Source organism: Phyllobates terribilis, unplaced genomic scaffold (assembly GCF_046119375.1).
Source record: "Phyllobates terribilis strain yellow unplaced genomic scaffold, ASM4611937v1 Scaffold_7__3_contigs__length_470593459, whole genome shotgun sequence".
NCBI lineage: Eukaryota > Metazoa > Chordata > Amphibia > Anura > Dendrobatidae > Phyllobates > Phyllobates terribilis.
In genome coordinates, this window is record NW_027362767.1 from 275928704 (window position 1) to 275946138 (window position 17435).

General features: G+C 48.2%; 1 protein-coding gene across 5 annotated transcripts in view; it reads right to left on the reverse strand.

Annotated features, from left to right (window-relative positions):
* Nucleotides 1-221: 221 nt before the first annotated feature.
* The window catches only part of LOC141154632 (histo-blood group ABO system transferase 1-like), a 40466-nt gene continuing 23252 nt past the window's right edge, over nt 222-17435 (reverse strand). For all 5 annotated transcript variants that reach the window (XM_073640856.1, XM_073640857.1, XM_073640855.1 and 2 more), the window contains 2 exons: nt 5448-5582; nt 222-4207 (listed from right to left, as the gene is read on the reverse strand). In XM_073640856.1, the coding sequence (XP_073496957.1) occupies nt 3523-4207; nt 5448-5582 (820 nt within the window). In that variant the 3' untranslated portion in view covers nt 222-3522. The remainder of the gene's footprint in view (nt 4208-5447; nt 5583-17435) is intronic.

Genomic DNA, 17435 nt, shown 5'->3' on the forward strand with positions numbered 1-17435 from the left:
TCCCGGAATGCGTGGCACCCCTCACCCCCAATCCCGGTATGCGTGGCACCCCTCACCCCCAATCCTGGCATGCGTGGCACCCCTCACCCCCAATCCTGGTATGCGTGGCACCCCTCACCCCCAATCCCGGTATGCATGGCACCCCTCACCCACAATCCCGATATGCATGGCACCCCTCATCCCCAATCCCGGTATGCATGGCACCCCTCATCCCCAATCCCGATATGCATGGCACCCCTCATCCTTATCCCGGTATGCATGGTACCCCTCATCATGATATGCATGGTGCCCCGCATTCCTATCCTGGCATGTATGGCACCCCTCACCCCCCAATCCTGGTATGCATGGTCCCCTCACCCCCAATCCTGGTATGTGTGGTCCTCTCACCCCCAATCCTGGTATGCATGGTCCCCTCACCCCCCAATCCTGGTATGCATGGTCCCCTCACCTCCCAATCCTGGTATGCATGGTCCCCTCAACCCCCAGTCCTGGTATGCATGGTCCCCTCACCCCCCAATCCTGGTATGTGTGGCCCCCTCATCCCTTTCATGCTGTACACACATACAAAAAATAAAACACTTCTACTCACCTTTCTTCCCTGTGCTCCAGCGCTGCTGTGTCCTGTTCTGCTGGAGGCCAGGGGAGAAGTGCGGCCCCGGAGCACCGAGCTGTCCGGCGCCATTTTGCTGAAGACACACTGCAAATGTGTCTTCAGTAAAATGGCGCCGGATAGCGCTATGCGCATGCGCCGATCCGACACCTTCACTCCTGCCCCGGTCTCCGGTGAAGAGAGGCGCAGCGGCAAAGCTCCTCCCGGTCAGGTAAGTATGTAAGTATGGCGCCGGAGATCGCGATATGCGTTCAGTCTCTATGCATACTGCGATCTCCGGCGACATACGACTCCTCTTACCTGTAACGGCTGGATGCCTACTTCTGTCTGGAGCCAGACTGCGCATCACGCATGTGCAGTCTATAAAGGCTTCAGACAGAGACATGCATCCCCGGTTATATTATAGATACGCCTTAGTCAATTAAACTGATCCTCTGTGGCCTTGCTCTGTTGTAAAACAGTGGCCATTTGTCTTGATCAGCACACCTATGTCCATTTGTGGCAAGGTGTAGAAGAAATGATTCCCTTCCCTCTGTCTCTATGGTGACCGCTTTAGACAAATCCGGACGATCTGAGCGTGTGCAGCGGAAGTGGTGTCATGGCTTGCGTTCCACCTGACAAGATATGCGGTTCACGCACCGGAAGTATGGGTTACAGGTCGGTCTTTTCGTCACATGTCGAGGGCGGAGCCAAGATGGCACGGCGCTCTTAAATCACACATGTGGTGAGCCTGCAAAGCAGCGATCCCTGGCAGCAATATGCGGTGTGCTGATAGACCATCTCTCTCTAAAAAATGTTCCCCTGATGAGTCTAAATGCTGATGAAACGCGTCTGGAATAATTGCAGAGGACAACTACCCCATCTCTATCTGTGTATGCCGCAAGTATAGAGTTCCCCATGATGGTCTCTGGCAATGACATTGAAGACAAAAGGGGTGAGATCGTTCCAATCTTCTGATGATAAGTCTGCCATTTATATATCTGAAGCCTATATTTGATATGCATTTTCTCTCTGCTAATTTGTTCTGCAGTGTATACCTACCAATGATGTTGTACTAGGATATGTTCATAATTTAGCATGTTCCTAGGGTTCTGCAGCATTGGCAGAGAATTGTTGGAATAATCCAATTTGAAACTACCTCTACAAACTAATATTCAATGTGTGAATGTAGAGTTTTCTTGGATTGTATTTCATCAGAGTATAGTAATTTTTAAGACACCTGTTTTGAGGAATGAGGATGTGTATCCTTTAGGTGATCTAATTTGATCAGATCTGATTAAGACTGGCTGTAACACTATACCTGAAATATACAAGCAATACTGGTAATTATTGAAAAGGAATGACCATCTTGGCATACTTGATCTGTCGTTGGAGGCACTGGTCACCTCATCACTTGTGGTGGTGTTTGGTTCATCTGTGGCACTATTTTTGCACTTTATATTTTGGTTTTTAATGAATAATTAATAAAGGTTAAACATTTTAACTAATCTGATACTGTACCTATAGCAATAATTACTTTATTTTCTGAGTTATCTATACCCTAGCTTTAGCTATACATCCGAAAAGCCCTCTCCAGTGTCATCAGACATAATGGTATTTAGAGACTCTGGAAAACATAAGTGTGAGGGTTCTAAATCTCTATCAGATGTAGTGAGAATGGTGGAGGAAACAGATGGGAAATAGGAGTTTTCACTTCATGTATAGTTAGTAGTGACGTATTGAGGCTTCGCCTAGGTCCTCAGGGGAGGGATCACCTCTGTCACGTTATAGTGTGGACATAGTATGGGGGATGAGGTTCAATCCCATAGGGATGGTAGTCATTCCAAGAGCTGTACAAGAGTTGGTTGTAGTGTGGGCGGTGTCCACTGGGTTGTATGGGGAAATGACAGCTCAATTCCGACAGTATCGGACTTTCTATGATAGCCAAGACTGAGATATTGCCTGGTGTTATAATTTTGCTGTGTATTGGTAGTGTTGTCATGGTAACTATGTGATCATCTATAAGCCTTATCAGAGCTTCGGGAGGTCGCTGTCTTGATACTCATGTGGGATTTTTTTTTCATTTTGTAGTTACCTCCATTCATGTTCTTTTGTAAAGGTAGAGTTGATGTACCCTTTCATGTTTCTATACTGGATTGGGTTTTTGACCATAAGTGGATTTGGTTACTTAAAGAATCCAACTGGTCATTTGCGGATTTTATAGCTTGCTTGTGGATTAATTCTTGTTCCATTTGTAATTTTTTGATTAATACGGTGGAAATCTGGGTGTTCGTCAATGATCAATCTGGTGATGAGCAGATCTCTCAGCTTATTTCTTCATTCCTCTTGTTGAGGATTCACTTTGTGTGCAAGCCTCCAAAATGAATCCTAGTCCTTGTAGAATGTAAGATCTTCTCCACATGTAGGATCCATAAGGAGTCTGAGGCCCATGGGACACGTATGAACAAGACGATGAATCTGCAGGACAACTGTGTCTAGGTGGTGGTACAGCTTTGCTTTGAGATTATATCAATCATTCATTTAGGGCCCAATTAATGAAGGTGTTTAAGTGACTTTTCTGGAGTAAATCATCTTCATTAGTCTTGTAAGTTGTGCAGAAATTTTGAGACATTTCAAGTTTTCATGCGAGTGCCGGCCAGTTTAACCAAAATGGGCAAAGCATTGTAGAGATGGGGAGTGACTAAACATGTCCATCTAATTCATTAACAGTTATGCCACCTCAGTGGTGATAGGATTAGATACACAGCTCTGCAGACAGTAATCACACATGATTGGATTAGATACAGTAGCTCAGCAGACAGTATCACACAACTAAGCAGAGATGGTTTATTAGAGATTGCACACATCATTGTTACTCTTTCCACACTAACATGGGGGTTTTCTTGGCTTCCCGGTGATAGCTGAGCTGGTCGTCAGTTTCGGATTTCATTATGATTCTTTGGAACGGCTACAAATCGTTGTCTCTTCAGGAATTTTGGGATCCCAAAGCTGTTGTCCCACAGATATTCGGGGGAGAGGACCTTGGTGGGTTTGTGGTAAAGGAAGTATTTGTTCAGGTAGCTCTCGTCATGCCATACAGCCTCAATGTTCTTGTCCTTGTCCGCCATCATGGCGTTGTGGCAAAAATTGGTCAGTTTGTAAATCTCTTCGATGTTTCCCCCAAAATAGCCCCCAGCATAGTAGAAGTCTCCCTCATCCAAGGGTATGTAAGCCTCCGACTGTGGGTTCCGCTCATATGTGTAATGTTCACGTGTGGTCCCGTACATGCCCGGATGTAGGGTCCCAAACAGGTCACTTAAGATCTCCACCCCGACCTCATCACTGAACCTCATGTCCACATCCACACACACCAGGTAATCCACCTGCCCCCTGAACTGCTGGTGGGAGTAGTCCCGCAGCATCTCCATGCGCCTCATGGACACGTCCTGCCACCTCTGGTAAGCGGGCACTCTCAGCACCCGCAGCCGCCTGCCCTCTGCCAGCTCCATGATGGGAATGTCACTAATACGGTCTGTAAAGACGTAGTAATTCACTTTATGTCCCACCATGAAATACTTCTCAGCCGTCTCTATAAAGGTTGGGACAAAGATGGTATATCTGTAAGATAAAGACAAGACGGCACGAGACAGGTGTTATACTGAGGGGCTATAGAGTCACTAATGCTGAAACTGCTATTACCCTGATATAAATTCGAAGCAGAAACCTGCATGTTCAGCAAAAGAGACCAACAATAATAAGAGACCCTGACCCCTCACAACTGGTGCAGGACCCAACAAGCAGGGGCACTGCTAGATCTAATATTAACAAATAGACCAGACAGAATATCAGATGTGTGAGTCAGGGGTCTTGAGTAATAGTGATGACAAAATAATATGTTTTCACGTCTTCTTTAATAAGATGTATAGCAGAGGGGCTACAAGGACACTGAACTTCAAAAAGGCAAATTTCCAAAGACTAAGAGATGATCTTAGTGCCATAAACTGAGATGATGTCCCCCAAATAAAAGTCCAACTTTACAACTGTGAGTTGCGCAAAACTTTTGATATTTTTCAAAGTGTTTTACACCAGAATTGTGGCAAAAACACTTTGATAAATATGGGGCTAAGCGTGTTATCGGATTCAGTAGACATTGGCACTGGAGAGTGTTGTCGGCTCTCAGGGAGCATTTGTTGTAACACATTGAGGAATGGCTGCGGAGAGGACAATCATCGTTGCAGTGAATTTCCATCGTATAATTACAGATTACTGTAATGGCTGCATGGGTTTGTAGAAACTACGCATCCATTAACAATAAGTAATACATTTGTAATTAATTTCTAATGATACAGCAGAAAGAGGCTTGAGTTTTATGAAATGGTTTCTTAGCAGCCGCATCTTGCTGATTGCTGTGTGAGACCTCAAACCTATTGATGGACTGCCACTCCTGGGCCAGTGCTTGTGGTGGATCCTAGGCTATAAGCTGCCAGCTATTATAAGATGCCAGGCTATTTTGGTGGATGAAGGCAAAGATGTCATGGGTGCTCCCGCATGTCAGGCAGCCGGCCATGAACTCTCTTCAGGTGCCTCACAGTTTTTTTTACATCTTTCTACTAGAATGTCGGCCACAGACATCCTCCCCACCACGTGCTGGGCCGCAGCGGAACTCACAGCAGTGCATTCTGCACCGGCGCTTAGGAGCCCAATCTCCAACCTGTGAGAAAATGGATGGAGTATTATGGCCCTTACACTGGGCCACCTGCAGGAGACGCTGCTTATCCACTGGAATTAACACCATTACGTCTGCATGGTAGTCATCCTCCCCAGTGCACAGATATATACTCACTTGATATATACTCACTTCTTAATAGCAAATACAGTGAGGCCGATGCAGACGTCTCTCTGCTGGAAGTGCGCATTCAATATGTCAATATTATAGGTGCCATTCCAGACAATCGGTGCGAACCAGGGTGTCATCATCGAGACATCAGACCTCCTGGAAGACACAAGGAAAGGAAGAAAATTTGTTACCTGAAATTTTCATTTTCTGGAGTCCATGGTCAGCACAGCATGGGTTAAGGTTACTACTCTGGTTACAAGCAGGGACAATTAATTAGCAATAAATCAGCATAGTCAACTAGTTCCCACTATATAAAGCAAACAGCCAGCCTAGGCCCGCATGAAACAGTCCATATATTGGGGGATCCTGTGCTGCCTTCGGTCTCCAAGAAAGGAAAATTCTCAAACACATTTTATTCTCTCCTGGATGCCCAGTGGGAGCGATTAGAGAAGAGGGGACAGAAATCAAGGAACAGATTTTAATAACACTCTTTCTATCGAGCTCTATGTTGTGCCTAGTCTGTGGTGAAGGCGGCGGAGAAGAGGAGGCAGAGAAGTTTGATGGAGTTGACCACGTTGCTGCCTTACAGCTTTGGTCCGCAAGGATGTAACTAGACTTTTAATGCCATACAGCGAGCCTTGACCAGAGTGTGGAGACCTTCTAGATTGTAGCAGAAGATAATTACATTCTGGAACCCTCATTCCTTTTGACCATTTCTGCAATGCCAAGTGAGGAACATAAATGTTCATCCTTTCTAAACTGAGAGGATTGCTGGGTGAAGATGAAAATAGTAAAGGAGGTGATGACTAGATAACATCTCCTGTAAATCTTCCCAGGAGCAGGCTGGAAGATGATCTTTGGTTCATATTTAAAGAGGAAGAAATTTTCGGAAGGAACTCAGGCATCGTACAAGGCAGTCGCCAAAATCTCTGCGATAGTGCTCCCTATTGGAAAGGACTTGTGTCTTGCTGACTTATGTGAGGCTTGCTGACTTATGGCCCCTGGGAATAAGGTTTTCCAGGACAGCAACTAGAGGTTTACTTTTGATAACCGGTGAATGGAGAATTAGAAAGGGATCCCAAAACCACTGAAAGATCACAGGACGGAACATTATGACTAATCATTTTTACTGGCCTGAAGAAATGCCTCACGAGAGGGTGGTGTGAAAAAGCCACTCAGTTCTGCATGGATTGCAGAGAATTGAACTTAAGGGCACAAGTCATTGGGAGTGGCGTTGTGCACACCAGTCTTACTGATGGGATTGCATCTTACAACTGCCGTGCGCCTCCCCCAGAAGTGTTCCTCCAGTCAGGGACCATTAAGTGGTGTAACTTTTGATGAATTTTCCAGTTCTGCCCACTGTGGCATAGATGCCCAGGACTGGCATACAAATACCAGAAGTCGCAATAATTTTTGCACAACCAACAATTTTGCAACATTTCTATGTTTGTTATCCTAGAATTCTGTCATAAACACCTTGATGAATCGGAATCCAAGTGTTTTGAGGTTAAAGGAAACCTGTCTCCGGGTTTTCCCAATATAAACTGAAGCCACCACCTTTAACAGTTCATCAACCTGTATATAAACCCCCAACTCCTCCAAAACATACATTTATTAAGTGTCCCTTGCCATATGCTAGTCAGCACGGTCTGGTCCGATGGGTGTTGGTGGTCTTTGTTTAAGTCTCGTCTTTTGGCAGAATTGCCGTCCTCCTGAATAGATTGATGTGGATGACACGTCCTACACGTCATCCACAGATCCCTGTGAATCTTGCGTCTGCGCATTGTGCTCTACTCTACTAAGGCCACAGCAAAGTCCTATAATGCCTTGGCGCCCATTAACTGGAAGTGATGTCTGTGCCGGCCCTGGCGCTTGATTCTCAGGGATCTGTGGATGACATAGGATATTGTAGCACCCTGAGGATTCGGCTGCTACAGGGGTATTGCACCTCAACCCAGAGGTGTGATATTCCACTCCCGGGTAAGGATGGAGTGTGGAACTGAGCTCGGTAGGCTGCATGCACTACACACATCCCATTTCCGGGGAACAGGCCGACGGTACTCCCACTTAGAAATGTGCAGGTACGACCGAGTCTGTTCCTGGCTGGAGTGGGAGGGGGGTGGTACATCCCAAGTAGTGTAGGGGCAGATAGGGGGAGCAGCCTGGGTAAAGATAGGAGCTCATTGGGTGCTGGTCACCTGAGCTCACACATAGAGGGTGTATATAAGGTGGGCACCAACTAAGAACAGGGTCAGTTGCAGAGAGAAAGTCAGCGAGCAGAGGAGAAGAGAGACCCAGAGTGAGAGAGGAGAAAGAGAGACCCAGAGGGGGAGACAGAAAGGAACTCTGAGAACCCAAGTACAACCCCAGGGTGAAGAGTTGGCAATAGGGTACCGGATCCCAAACTGGTGGGGGCTAAAGCATACCTCAGCCAGAGACCGGAGGCCGTGGGCAGGATCTGCCACGGCCACCCACCACATCCACCCTGAAGGCAAACCACGTGTAGGGTCAGGGAACCCAAGGCCAAGGGTCTCCCAACAGAAGGCCCGAGGGAGCTGGACCTAGGTGGATCCCTGGTGGGGACGGCCAGAAGAAAGGACAAGAAGGAGGGCTCAGGGACACGCTCCGGACTTGCTTGGGGGTTGGCTGAATCCAGGACCTGGTGGACGCAGCACGGCTCGGGTGGTCACTGAAGGCCGGAGTGACCGGAATATCTGCAGTAAGTAAACACCCTGAACTGCACAACCCGACTCTGTCTTTACTTATCATCTACGCTGCACCACCACAACCCCCATCCTCTGCACCTGACCCCCTGAGGCCATACCCCTCCCGTTGGGGGTTATACTATCTAAAGCTGCACCAACACCATCAGCCTCAGCGGACCCTGCTGCAGCGGCGGCCGTAGTGACCGCAATTCAACGGGTGGCGTAGTCGACATAAAGAACTTTAGTAACATCAGTAAGGACTGCCACACACTGAGCTTGACACCCTGGGCACGGACCGGGTCACAGCCACTCGGAGACTACAACCCCCATCTGATCCGGCTCCGGGTATTCCCCTAAAGAATATGGCCCAGGGGGTGCGTCAACTTTGGCGTAGTCGGCAGGATAGACGTGCCCGCAACACCCGGGTACTGCGTGCCTGAAGAAAAGAACAAGTTTACCTCAAAAAGAAGTCTCCTGCCGGTTCCGGAGGGTCCCCGCCATCGGACTCCATCACAGATCGATTCCCGCCGGTTGTCCGCCATTAACAGCTTTTTCCCGCCATCTGCAGAGTTTCCCGCCACTGGGAGACGATTCCCGCCATTTCCAAAGGTTTCCCGCCTTGTCAGAGCGGACGCCATTATGGGCGTGCCAGAGGGTGGCAAGAGGCCGCCTCCCATCGTGGGCCAGGACCGAAAATGGCGCCAAAAGTGGAAACCGCCCCCACCAACAGAGACTGTGATGCTAGAGGTGTCTGTCAGCGTGAAAGAACTGCCCCTGGAGCTGACAATCACCAAGTGGCCCCGGGACCGCCCTCGAAGTGGGAGGACTGAGAAGAAGAGAGCAAAGATGGGTGTCGCCTGGAGCAGTCTGGAGAGAGCGCACCCGGAGACAAGAAGCCTAGAGCTGAGTCCAGAAGAAGCTTACCCGGAGATGGGAGAAGAGCAGAGCAGCACCGGCCCGCTGGCCAGGAGCCTGCTGGAGACAACGGAAGGAGAGCAGAGCAGCACCGACCCATTGGTCAGTAGCCTGCTAGAAGCAACGACCCCACTAGGCTTAGTGGAGGTCTTGGCACAGCTCCCCCGAGATCGGGAGTGTGCGCAGACTGCGCTGGAGGGCCTCGCACGGAGGATGGCCCGGGTGCAGCGAGAGACGTTGGCGGAGTGGAGCCGTGAGATGGCCCAGCAGACAAGAACTCGTCAGCGGAGCACGCCACCCGAGACGAGGGGACAGACCGCCTCTGAGGATGGCGCAGGAGGACTGAAGGTCGGAGACGGCGCCGGAAAGGGAGCCGAACGAAAGGAGGCAGGTAAAGGGGACGTCTCTACCCCAAACCGGGAAACCGCGTACCTGCCCCAGCTCCCCGTCGCAGAGCCCGAAGTACCCCCTGCCGTGCCCGTAACCGCAACGTCACCGCCACAGACTAGGCCTCAACCGGAAGCCGCAGCCGCGACCCCTGTGACGTCATACGCCTCGACCCCGAGCGTGACCAAGCAGGAAGTACCACCAGCCTGGTCGCAAGGCCTAGTACCCCCGGGCGCCGCAATACCAACAGCGCCCCCTACCTCCGCGGAGCCACCGGCCTGGTCGCAGGGCCAAGTAGCCCAGGGCGCCGCCGTCCTTACGGTGCCCTTTACTTTCCAGGTGCCCCAGGCCTGGCCGCAAGGCCTGGGCAACCCGGGCGCCACCACCACCGCGCCCATAAAACCAAGAGTGCCGCGTCTGGGAGAGGACTTGTTTGCCCAGCACACGTGGCCGGACGGGCAGCCTTTCATCTGGCCCCAGGAATATTATGGACTGGAGCACCAGAGGAGGGTTGGGGCCATGTGTGCACCCCTGATTCCGGCTCCGAAGCCCGTGATAAGGATCTCGCCCCCGCTTGAAGAGACCCAATTTGAGTGGGACCCCACCGGAGAAGATCTTATGGGGTTCACTCAAGAGACTCGGGCAGCTGCAGCGGAGCGTGCTGAGTGCTGCCGCCAACAGCTCGAGGACTTCGAGAGGGAGCGGAGAGAGAGGCGGGTCCGGGAACAGCTTGCTCAAGTAAAGAGCGCGGAGCAGAAGAGTCGGGCCAGGAGAGACCCCCGTGCAGCGCATAGTCCCCGCACCACCGGGACTGTGATAAAGTTTAACCTGCAGCATGGGTGGGGCTTCATCCGAGACCACCACACCCTAGGCGACGTCTTCGTGACCAGGAGAGACGTTGAGTCCCACCTACCGGAGGGGCACAGAGGTCGTGACCTTTACATCGGGGACGAGGTCACCTTTACCCGGCACAAGTGTGCCAAAGGACCTTACGCCCTCCATGTGCATCGCCTGACAGAGGAGGAGCTGCGATGTGAGGAGGAAGAACAAGAGGACCCGGACGGGTCTGAAATTAGAGCCAAAGGTAACCAAAAAGCAAGAGCAGGAGGACGCCGTCGCTAAGGACAGCGAAGCAGAAGCTGTATATAGTTGCCCGTCGGGGCACAGTAAACTGAAACCGTGAACTGAAACTGAAACTGTTGCTGTTGCTAATATAGTCCCCGTTGGGACCAGCATGTGTGAACTGTTACCCGTATTTCCCTTAATCCCACTGACCGAGGACTGAGAGCGGTCATTCCTCCCTAATACCTGGCCGAGGACTGAGAGCGGCCATAATCCTTGTATATAGTTGCGCGTCCTAAAGCGCCCCCTACCGGTTTTCCGGGAAAACCAGTTTTCCAGAAAGACTGTCGCACTTTACCCGGTCACGCGTTGCACAGTGACCGGAGGAGGAGCCAGAGGCGACGAGAATGTTTTAAATTGAAATATATATATATAATGTTTTATATCTTTTATATGTTTTATATGTTTATGCAAAAATTTGTATGTTTTGGTGTTATGTCTTACAGCCCGAGGACGTGCTGTGATTTACCAGGGGGGAATGTAGCACCCTGAGGATTCGGCTGCTACAGGGGTATTGCACCTCAACCCAGAGGTGTGATATTCCACTCCCGGGTAAGGATGGAGTGTGGAACTGAGCTCGGTAGGCTGCATGCACTACACACATCCCATTTCCGGGGAACAGGCCGACGGTACTCCCACTTAGAAATGTGCAGGTACGACCGAGTCTGTTCCTGGCTGGAGTGGGAGGGGGGTGGTACATCCCAAGTAGTGTAGGGGCAGATAGGGGGAGCAGCCTGGGTAAAGATAGGAGCTCATTGGGTGCTGGTCACCTGAGCTCACACATAGAGGGTGTATATAAGGTGGGCACCAACTAAGAACAGGGTCAGTTGCAGAGAGAAAGTCAGCGAGCAGAGGAGAAGAGAGACCCAGAGTGAGAGAGGAGAAAGAGAGACCCAGAGGGGGAGACAGAAAGGAACTCTGAGAACCCAAGTACAACCCCAGGGTGAAGAGTTGGCAATAGGGTACCGGATCCCAAACTGGTGGGGGCTAAAGCATACCTCAGCCAGAGACCGGAGGCCGTGGGCAGGATCTGCCACGGCCACCCACCACATCCACCCTGAAGGCAAACCACGTGTAGGGTCAGGGAACCCAAGGCCAAGGGTCTCCCAACAGAAGGCCCGAGGGAGCTGGACCTAGGTGGATCCCTGGTGGGGACGGCCAGAAGAAAGGACAAGAAGGAGGGCTCAGGGACACGCTCCGGACTTGCTTGGGGGTTGGCTGAATCCAGGACCTGGTGGACGCAGCACGGCTCGGGTGGTCACTGAAGGCCGGAGTGACCAGAATATCTGCAGTAAGTAAACACCCTGAACTGCACAACCCGACTCTGTCTTTACTTATCATCTACGCTGCACCACCACAACCCCCATCCTCTGCACCTGACCCCCTGAGGCCATACCCCTCCCGTTGGGGGTTATACTATCTAAAGCTGCACCAACACCATCAGCCTCAGCGGACCCTGCTGCAGCGGCGGCCGTAGTGACCGCAATTCAACGGGTGGCGTAGTCGACATAAAGAACTTTAGTAACATCAGTAAGGACTGCCACACACTGAGCTTGACACCCTGGGCACGGACCGGGTCACAGCCACTCGGAGACTACAACCCCCATCTGATCCGGCTCCGGGTATTCCCCTAAAGAATATGGCCCAGGGGGTGCGTCAATATTGAAGATAATAGAATAGAAAATTCTTTAACCCTGGCAGATTTGTTTCTAGTGTTTTGACCTCTGGATGCTGAAAGTGTCCAATGATGTCAGGTCAATGATTTTCAGATTTAGGTGCCATAACCCACTTTTAGACAAAACATCATCCCTTGCCGGCAGTTTCCGGAATTTGTTTTTTTGAGAGAAGCATCATACAGTTGATAGCACGGTGGCTCAGTGGTTAGCACTGCAGTCTTGCAGCACTGGGGTCCTGGGTTCAAATCCCACCAAGGACAACATCTGCAAGGAGTTTGTATGTTCTCCCCGTGTTTGCATGGGTTTCCTCTGGGTTCTCCAGTTTCCTCCCACACTACAAAAGACATACTGATAGGGAATTTAGATTGTGAGCCCCGATGGGGACAGCGATGATAATGTATGTAAAGCGCTGAGGAATATGTTAGCGCTATATAAAAAAAAAAAAATATTATAAAGATTATATCCCTTCAGCACAATATACACATAATACAGTACTGTGCAAAAAGTTTATGCAGAAATGCTCCAAAGTAAGAAGCATCCACAAATAGAAGCATTTAATAGATACTTTTTTTTAAATTAACAGAATGTAAAAATGTAAATCCAATCAGTATCTGGTGACCACCTGTTGCCTCCATCATCAGTACCTGGTCACCGCCCGTCTCCTCCATCATAATTATCTGGTGACTGCACATCACCTCCATCATCGATATCTGGTGATTGCCTGTCGCCTCTATCGTCAGTATCTGGTGAGTGCCCGTCACCTCCATCATCAGTATCTGGTGACCATCATCACTTTCTCTTGTCACTTGTACACATATTGTGAAGGAACTCGGCAGGAGGTTGTTCCAAACATCTTGGAGAACTAACCACAGATCTTCTCTGTATGAGGCTTGTGCAGGTCCTTCTGTCTCTTCATATGATCCCAGACAGACTGGACGATGTGAGATAAGGGCTCTGTGGGGCCGGATCATCAATTCCAGGACCCCTCATTTTTAATGACATTGGATGCGATATTGGGGGTCGTTGTCTGGCTGCAGAGCCATTTGGAACCAATCAGACAGCTCCTGATGTATTATAATGCCGTATTACATGATGGATAAGTATGAGGGGGGACCCAAAAAATGAGAATTACTTATTTATTTTTTATTCAAGATAACATCTTTAAAACATTTATCCCCTTCAAAATACTGTCCATTCTATGATATGCACTTGTCCTAACAGTTTTTCCACTGTTATAAATTTTTTTTAGATTCTTCAGAACTAACACTGTTAAGTGCCTCCAGCCAGGGCTGGACTGGGTCAAAAAAGCAGCCCTGCCACACAAACCCCACCAGCCCACATACTATCAGGGTATGTGCACACACTCGGTATTGGCAGCGCTTTGAATGCAGTATACTTTATGCTGCGTCCAAAGCATTTCTACAAATCCCATCCACAATGCTGTAACATCTGGCCGCAAGAGCACTGCGTGCAATCCGCAGCAATTATTGATCGTGTGCACGTACCCTAACACTCATTACCCCGATCAGTGAATTTTGCTTTACTATGTCATGCCCCTCACACTCCTAAAAGGAGTTATTTGAAGAGCCACATGTGAATGGCGCCACAGTGCGTATGATCGGCCACAGCTCCATTTACATGGTGCTCTACAGAGCTCCGATTCTCGGGATCATGGAGGTCCCAACAGTCGGATCTCCAGCCATTGGACAGTAATCCCCTATCCAGAGGAGAAGGGATTACTTGGGATAATCAATTTAAACAGGTTTTACAATATTTATTTTTATTTGACCATAATAATATTGAAAATACTAAACCAATATTGACGCCTCTCCGACAACAGGACTGGAGAAGTGGTACTGTGCAGTGTATATATACAGGACAGGAGGAGTGGTACTGTGCAGTGTATATATACAGGACAGGAGGAGTGGTACTGTGCAGTGTATATATACAGGACAGGAGGAGTGGTACTGTGCAGTGTATATATACAGGACAGGAGGAGTGGTACTGTGCAGTGTGTATATACAGGACAGGAGGAGTGGTACTTTGCAGTGTATATATACAGGACAGGAGGAGTGGTACTGTGCAGTTTATATATACAGGACAGGAGGAGTGGTACTGTGCAGTGTATATAAACAGGACAGGAGAAGTGGTACTTTGCAGTGTATATATACAAGACAGAAGAAGTGGTACTGTGCAGTGTATATATACAGTACACAGGAGAAGTGGTACTGTGCAGTGTATATATACAGGACAGGAGACGTTGTACTGTGCAGTGTATATATACAGGAAAGGAGAAGTGGTACTGTGCAGTGTATATATACAGGAAAGGAGAAGTGGTACTGTGCAGTGTATATATACAGGACAGGAGGAGTGGTACTTTGCAGTGTATATATACAGGACAGGAGAAGTGGTACTGTGCAGTTTATATATACAGGACAGGAGGAGTGGTACTGTGCAGTGTATATATACAGGACAGGAGAAGTGGTACTGTGCAGTGTATATATACAGGACAGGAGGAGTGGTACTGTGCAGTTTATATATACAGGACAGGAGGAGTGGTACTGTGCAGTGTATATAAACAGGACAGGAGAAGTGGTACTTTGCAGTGTATATATACAAGACAGAAGAAGTGGTACTGTGCAGTGTATATATACAGTACACAGGAGAAGTGGTACTGTGCAGTGTATATATACAGGACAGGAGACGTTGTACTGTGCAGTGTATATATACAGGAAAGGAGAAGTGGTACTGTGCAGTGTATATATACAGGAAAGGAGAAGTGGTACTGTGCAGTGTATATATACAGGACAGGAGGAGTGGTACTTTGCAGTGTATATATACAGGACAGGAGAAGTGGTACTGTGCAGTTTATATATACAGGACAGGAGGAGTGGTACTGTGCAGTGTATATATACAGGACAGGAGAAGTGGTACTGTGCAGTGTATATATACAGGACAGGAGAAGTGGTACTGTGCAGTGTATATATACAGGACAGGAGACGTTGTACTGTGCAGTGTACAGTACAGACCAAAAGTTTGGACACACCTTCTCATTTAAAGATTTTTCTGTATTTTCATGACTATGAAAATTGTACATTCACACTGAAGGCATCAAAACTATGAATTAACACATGTGGAATTATATACTTAACAAAAAAGTGTGAAACAACTGAAAATATGTCTTATATTCTAGGTTCTTCAAAGTAGCCACCTTTTGCTTTGATGACTGCTTTGCACACTCTTGGCATTCTCTTGATGAGCTTCAAGAGGTAGTCACCGGAAATGGTTTTCACTTCACAGGTGTACCCTGTCAGGTTTAATAAGTGGGATTTCTTGCCTTATAAATGGGGTTGGGACCATCAGTTGTGTTGTGCAGAAGTCTGGTGGATACACAGCTGATAGTCCTACTGAATAGACTGTTAGAATTTGTATTATGGCAAGAAAAAAGCAGCTAAGTAAAGAAAAACGAGTAGCCATCATTACTTTAAGAAATGAAGGTCAGTTAGTCCGAAAAATTGGGCAAACTTTGAAAGTGTCCCCAAGTGCAGTTGCAAAAACCATCAAGCGCTACAAAGAAACTGGCTCAAATGAGGACCGCCCCAGGAAAGGAAGACCAAGAGTCACCTCTGCTTCTGAGGATAAGTTTATCTGAGTCACCAGCCTCAGAAATCGCAGGTTAACAGCAGCTAAGATTAGAGACCAGGTCAATGCCACACAGAGTTCTAGCAGCAGACACATCTCTACAACAACTGTTAAGAGGAGACTTTGTGCAGCAGGCCTTCATGGTAAAATAGCTGCTAGGAAACCATTGCTAAGGACAGGCAACAAGCAGAAGAGACTTGTTTGGGCTAAAGAACACAAGGAATGGACATTAGACCAGTGGAAATCTGTGCTTTGGTCTGATGAGTCCAAATTTGAGATCTTTGGTTCCAACCACCGTGTCTTTGTGCGACGCTGAAAAGGTGAACGGATGGACTCTACATGCCTGGTTTCCACCGTGAAGCATGGAGGAGGAGGTGTGATGGTGTGGGGGTGCTTTGCTGGTGACACTGTTGGTGATTTATTCAAAATTGAAGGCATACTGAACCAGCATGGCTACCACAGCATCTTGCAGCGGCATGCTATTCCATCCGGTTTGCGTTTAGTTGGACCATCATTTATTTTTCAAGAGGACAATGACCCCAAACACACCTCCAGGCTGTGTAAGGGCTATTTGACCAAGAAGGAGAGTGATGGGGTCTACGCCAGATGACCTGGCCTCCACAGTCACCAGACCTGAACCCAATTGAGATGGTTTGGGGTGAGCTGGACCGCAGAGTGAAGGCAAAAGGGCCAACAAGTGGTAAGCATCTCTGGGAACTCCTTCAAGATTGTTGGAAGACCATTTCAGGTGACTACCTCTTGAAGCTCATCAAGAGAATGCCAAGAGTGTGCAAAGCAGTCATCAAAGCAAAAGGTGGCTACTTTGAAGAACCTAGAATATAAGACATATTTTCAGTTGTTTCACACTTTTTTGTTAAGTATATAATTCCACATGTGTTAATTCATAGTTTTGATGCCTTCAGTGTGAATGTACAATTTTCATAGTCATGAAAATATAGAAAAATCTTTAAATGAGAACGTGTGTCCAAACTTTTGGTCTGTACTGTATATATACAGGAAAGGAGAAGTGGTACTGTGCAGTGTATATATACAGGATAGGAGGAGTGGTACTGTGCAGTGTATATATACAGAACAGGAGAAGTGGTACTCTGCAGTGTACATATACAGGACAGGAGACGTGGTACTGTGCAGTATATATATATATAAAGGACAGGAGGAGTGGTACTGTGCAGTATATATATAAAGGACAGGAGGAATGGTACTGTGCAGTGTATATATAGAGGACAGGAGGAATGGTACTGTGCAGTGTATACATACAGGACAGGAGAAGTGGTACTGTGCAGTGTATATATACAGGGCAGGGGAATTGTTACTGTGCAGTGTATATATACAGGACAGGAGGAGTGGTTCTGTGCAGTGTATCTACAGGACAGGAGGAGTGGTACTGTGCAGTATATATACTTAGGATAGGAGGAGTGGTACTGTGCAGTGTATATATACAGGACAGGAGAAGTGGTACTGTGCTTAACATAGCCCAGCTCTGCTTTATGAACACTGTCATTTTGTAACCACATTAGTATTTTCCCAGTGAATACTGGAGG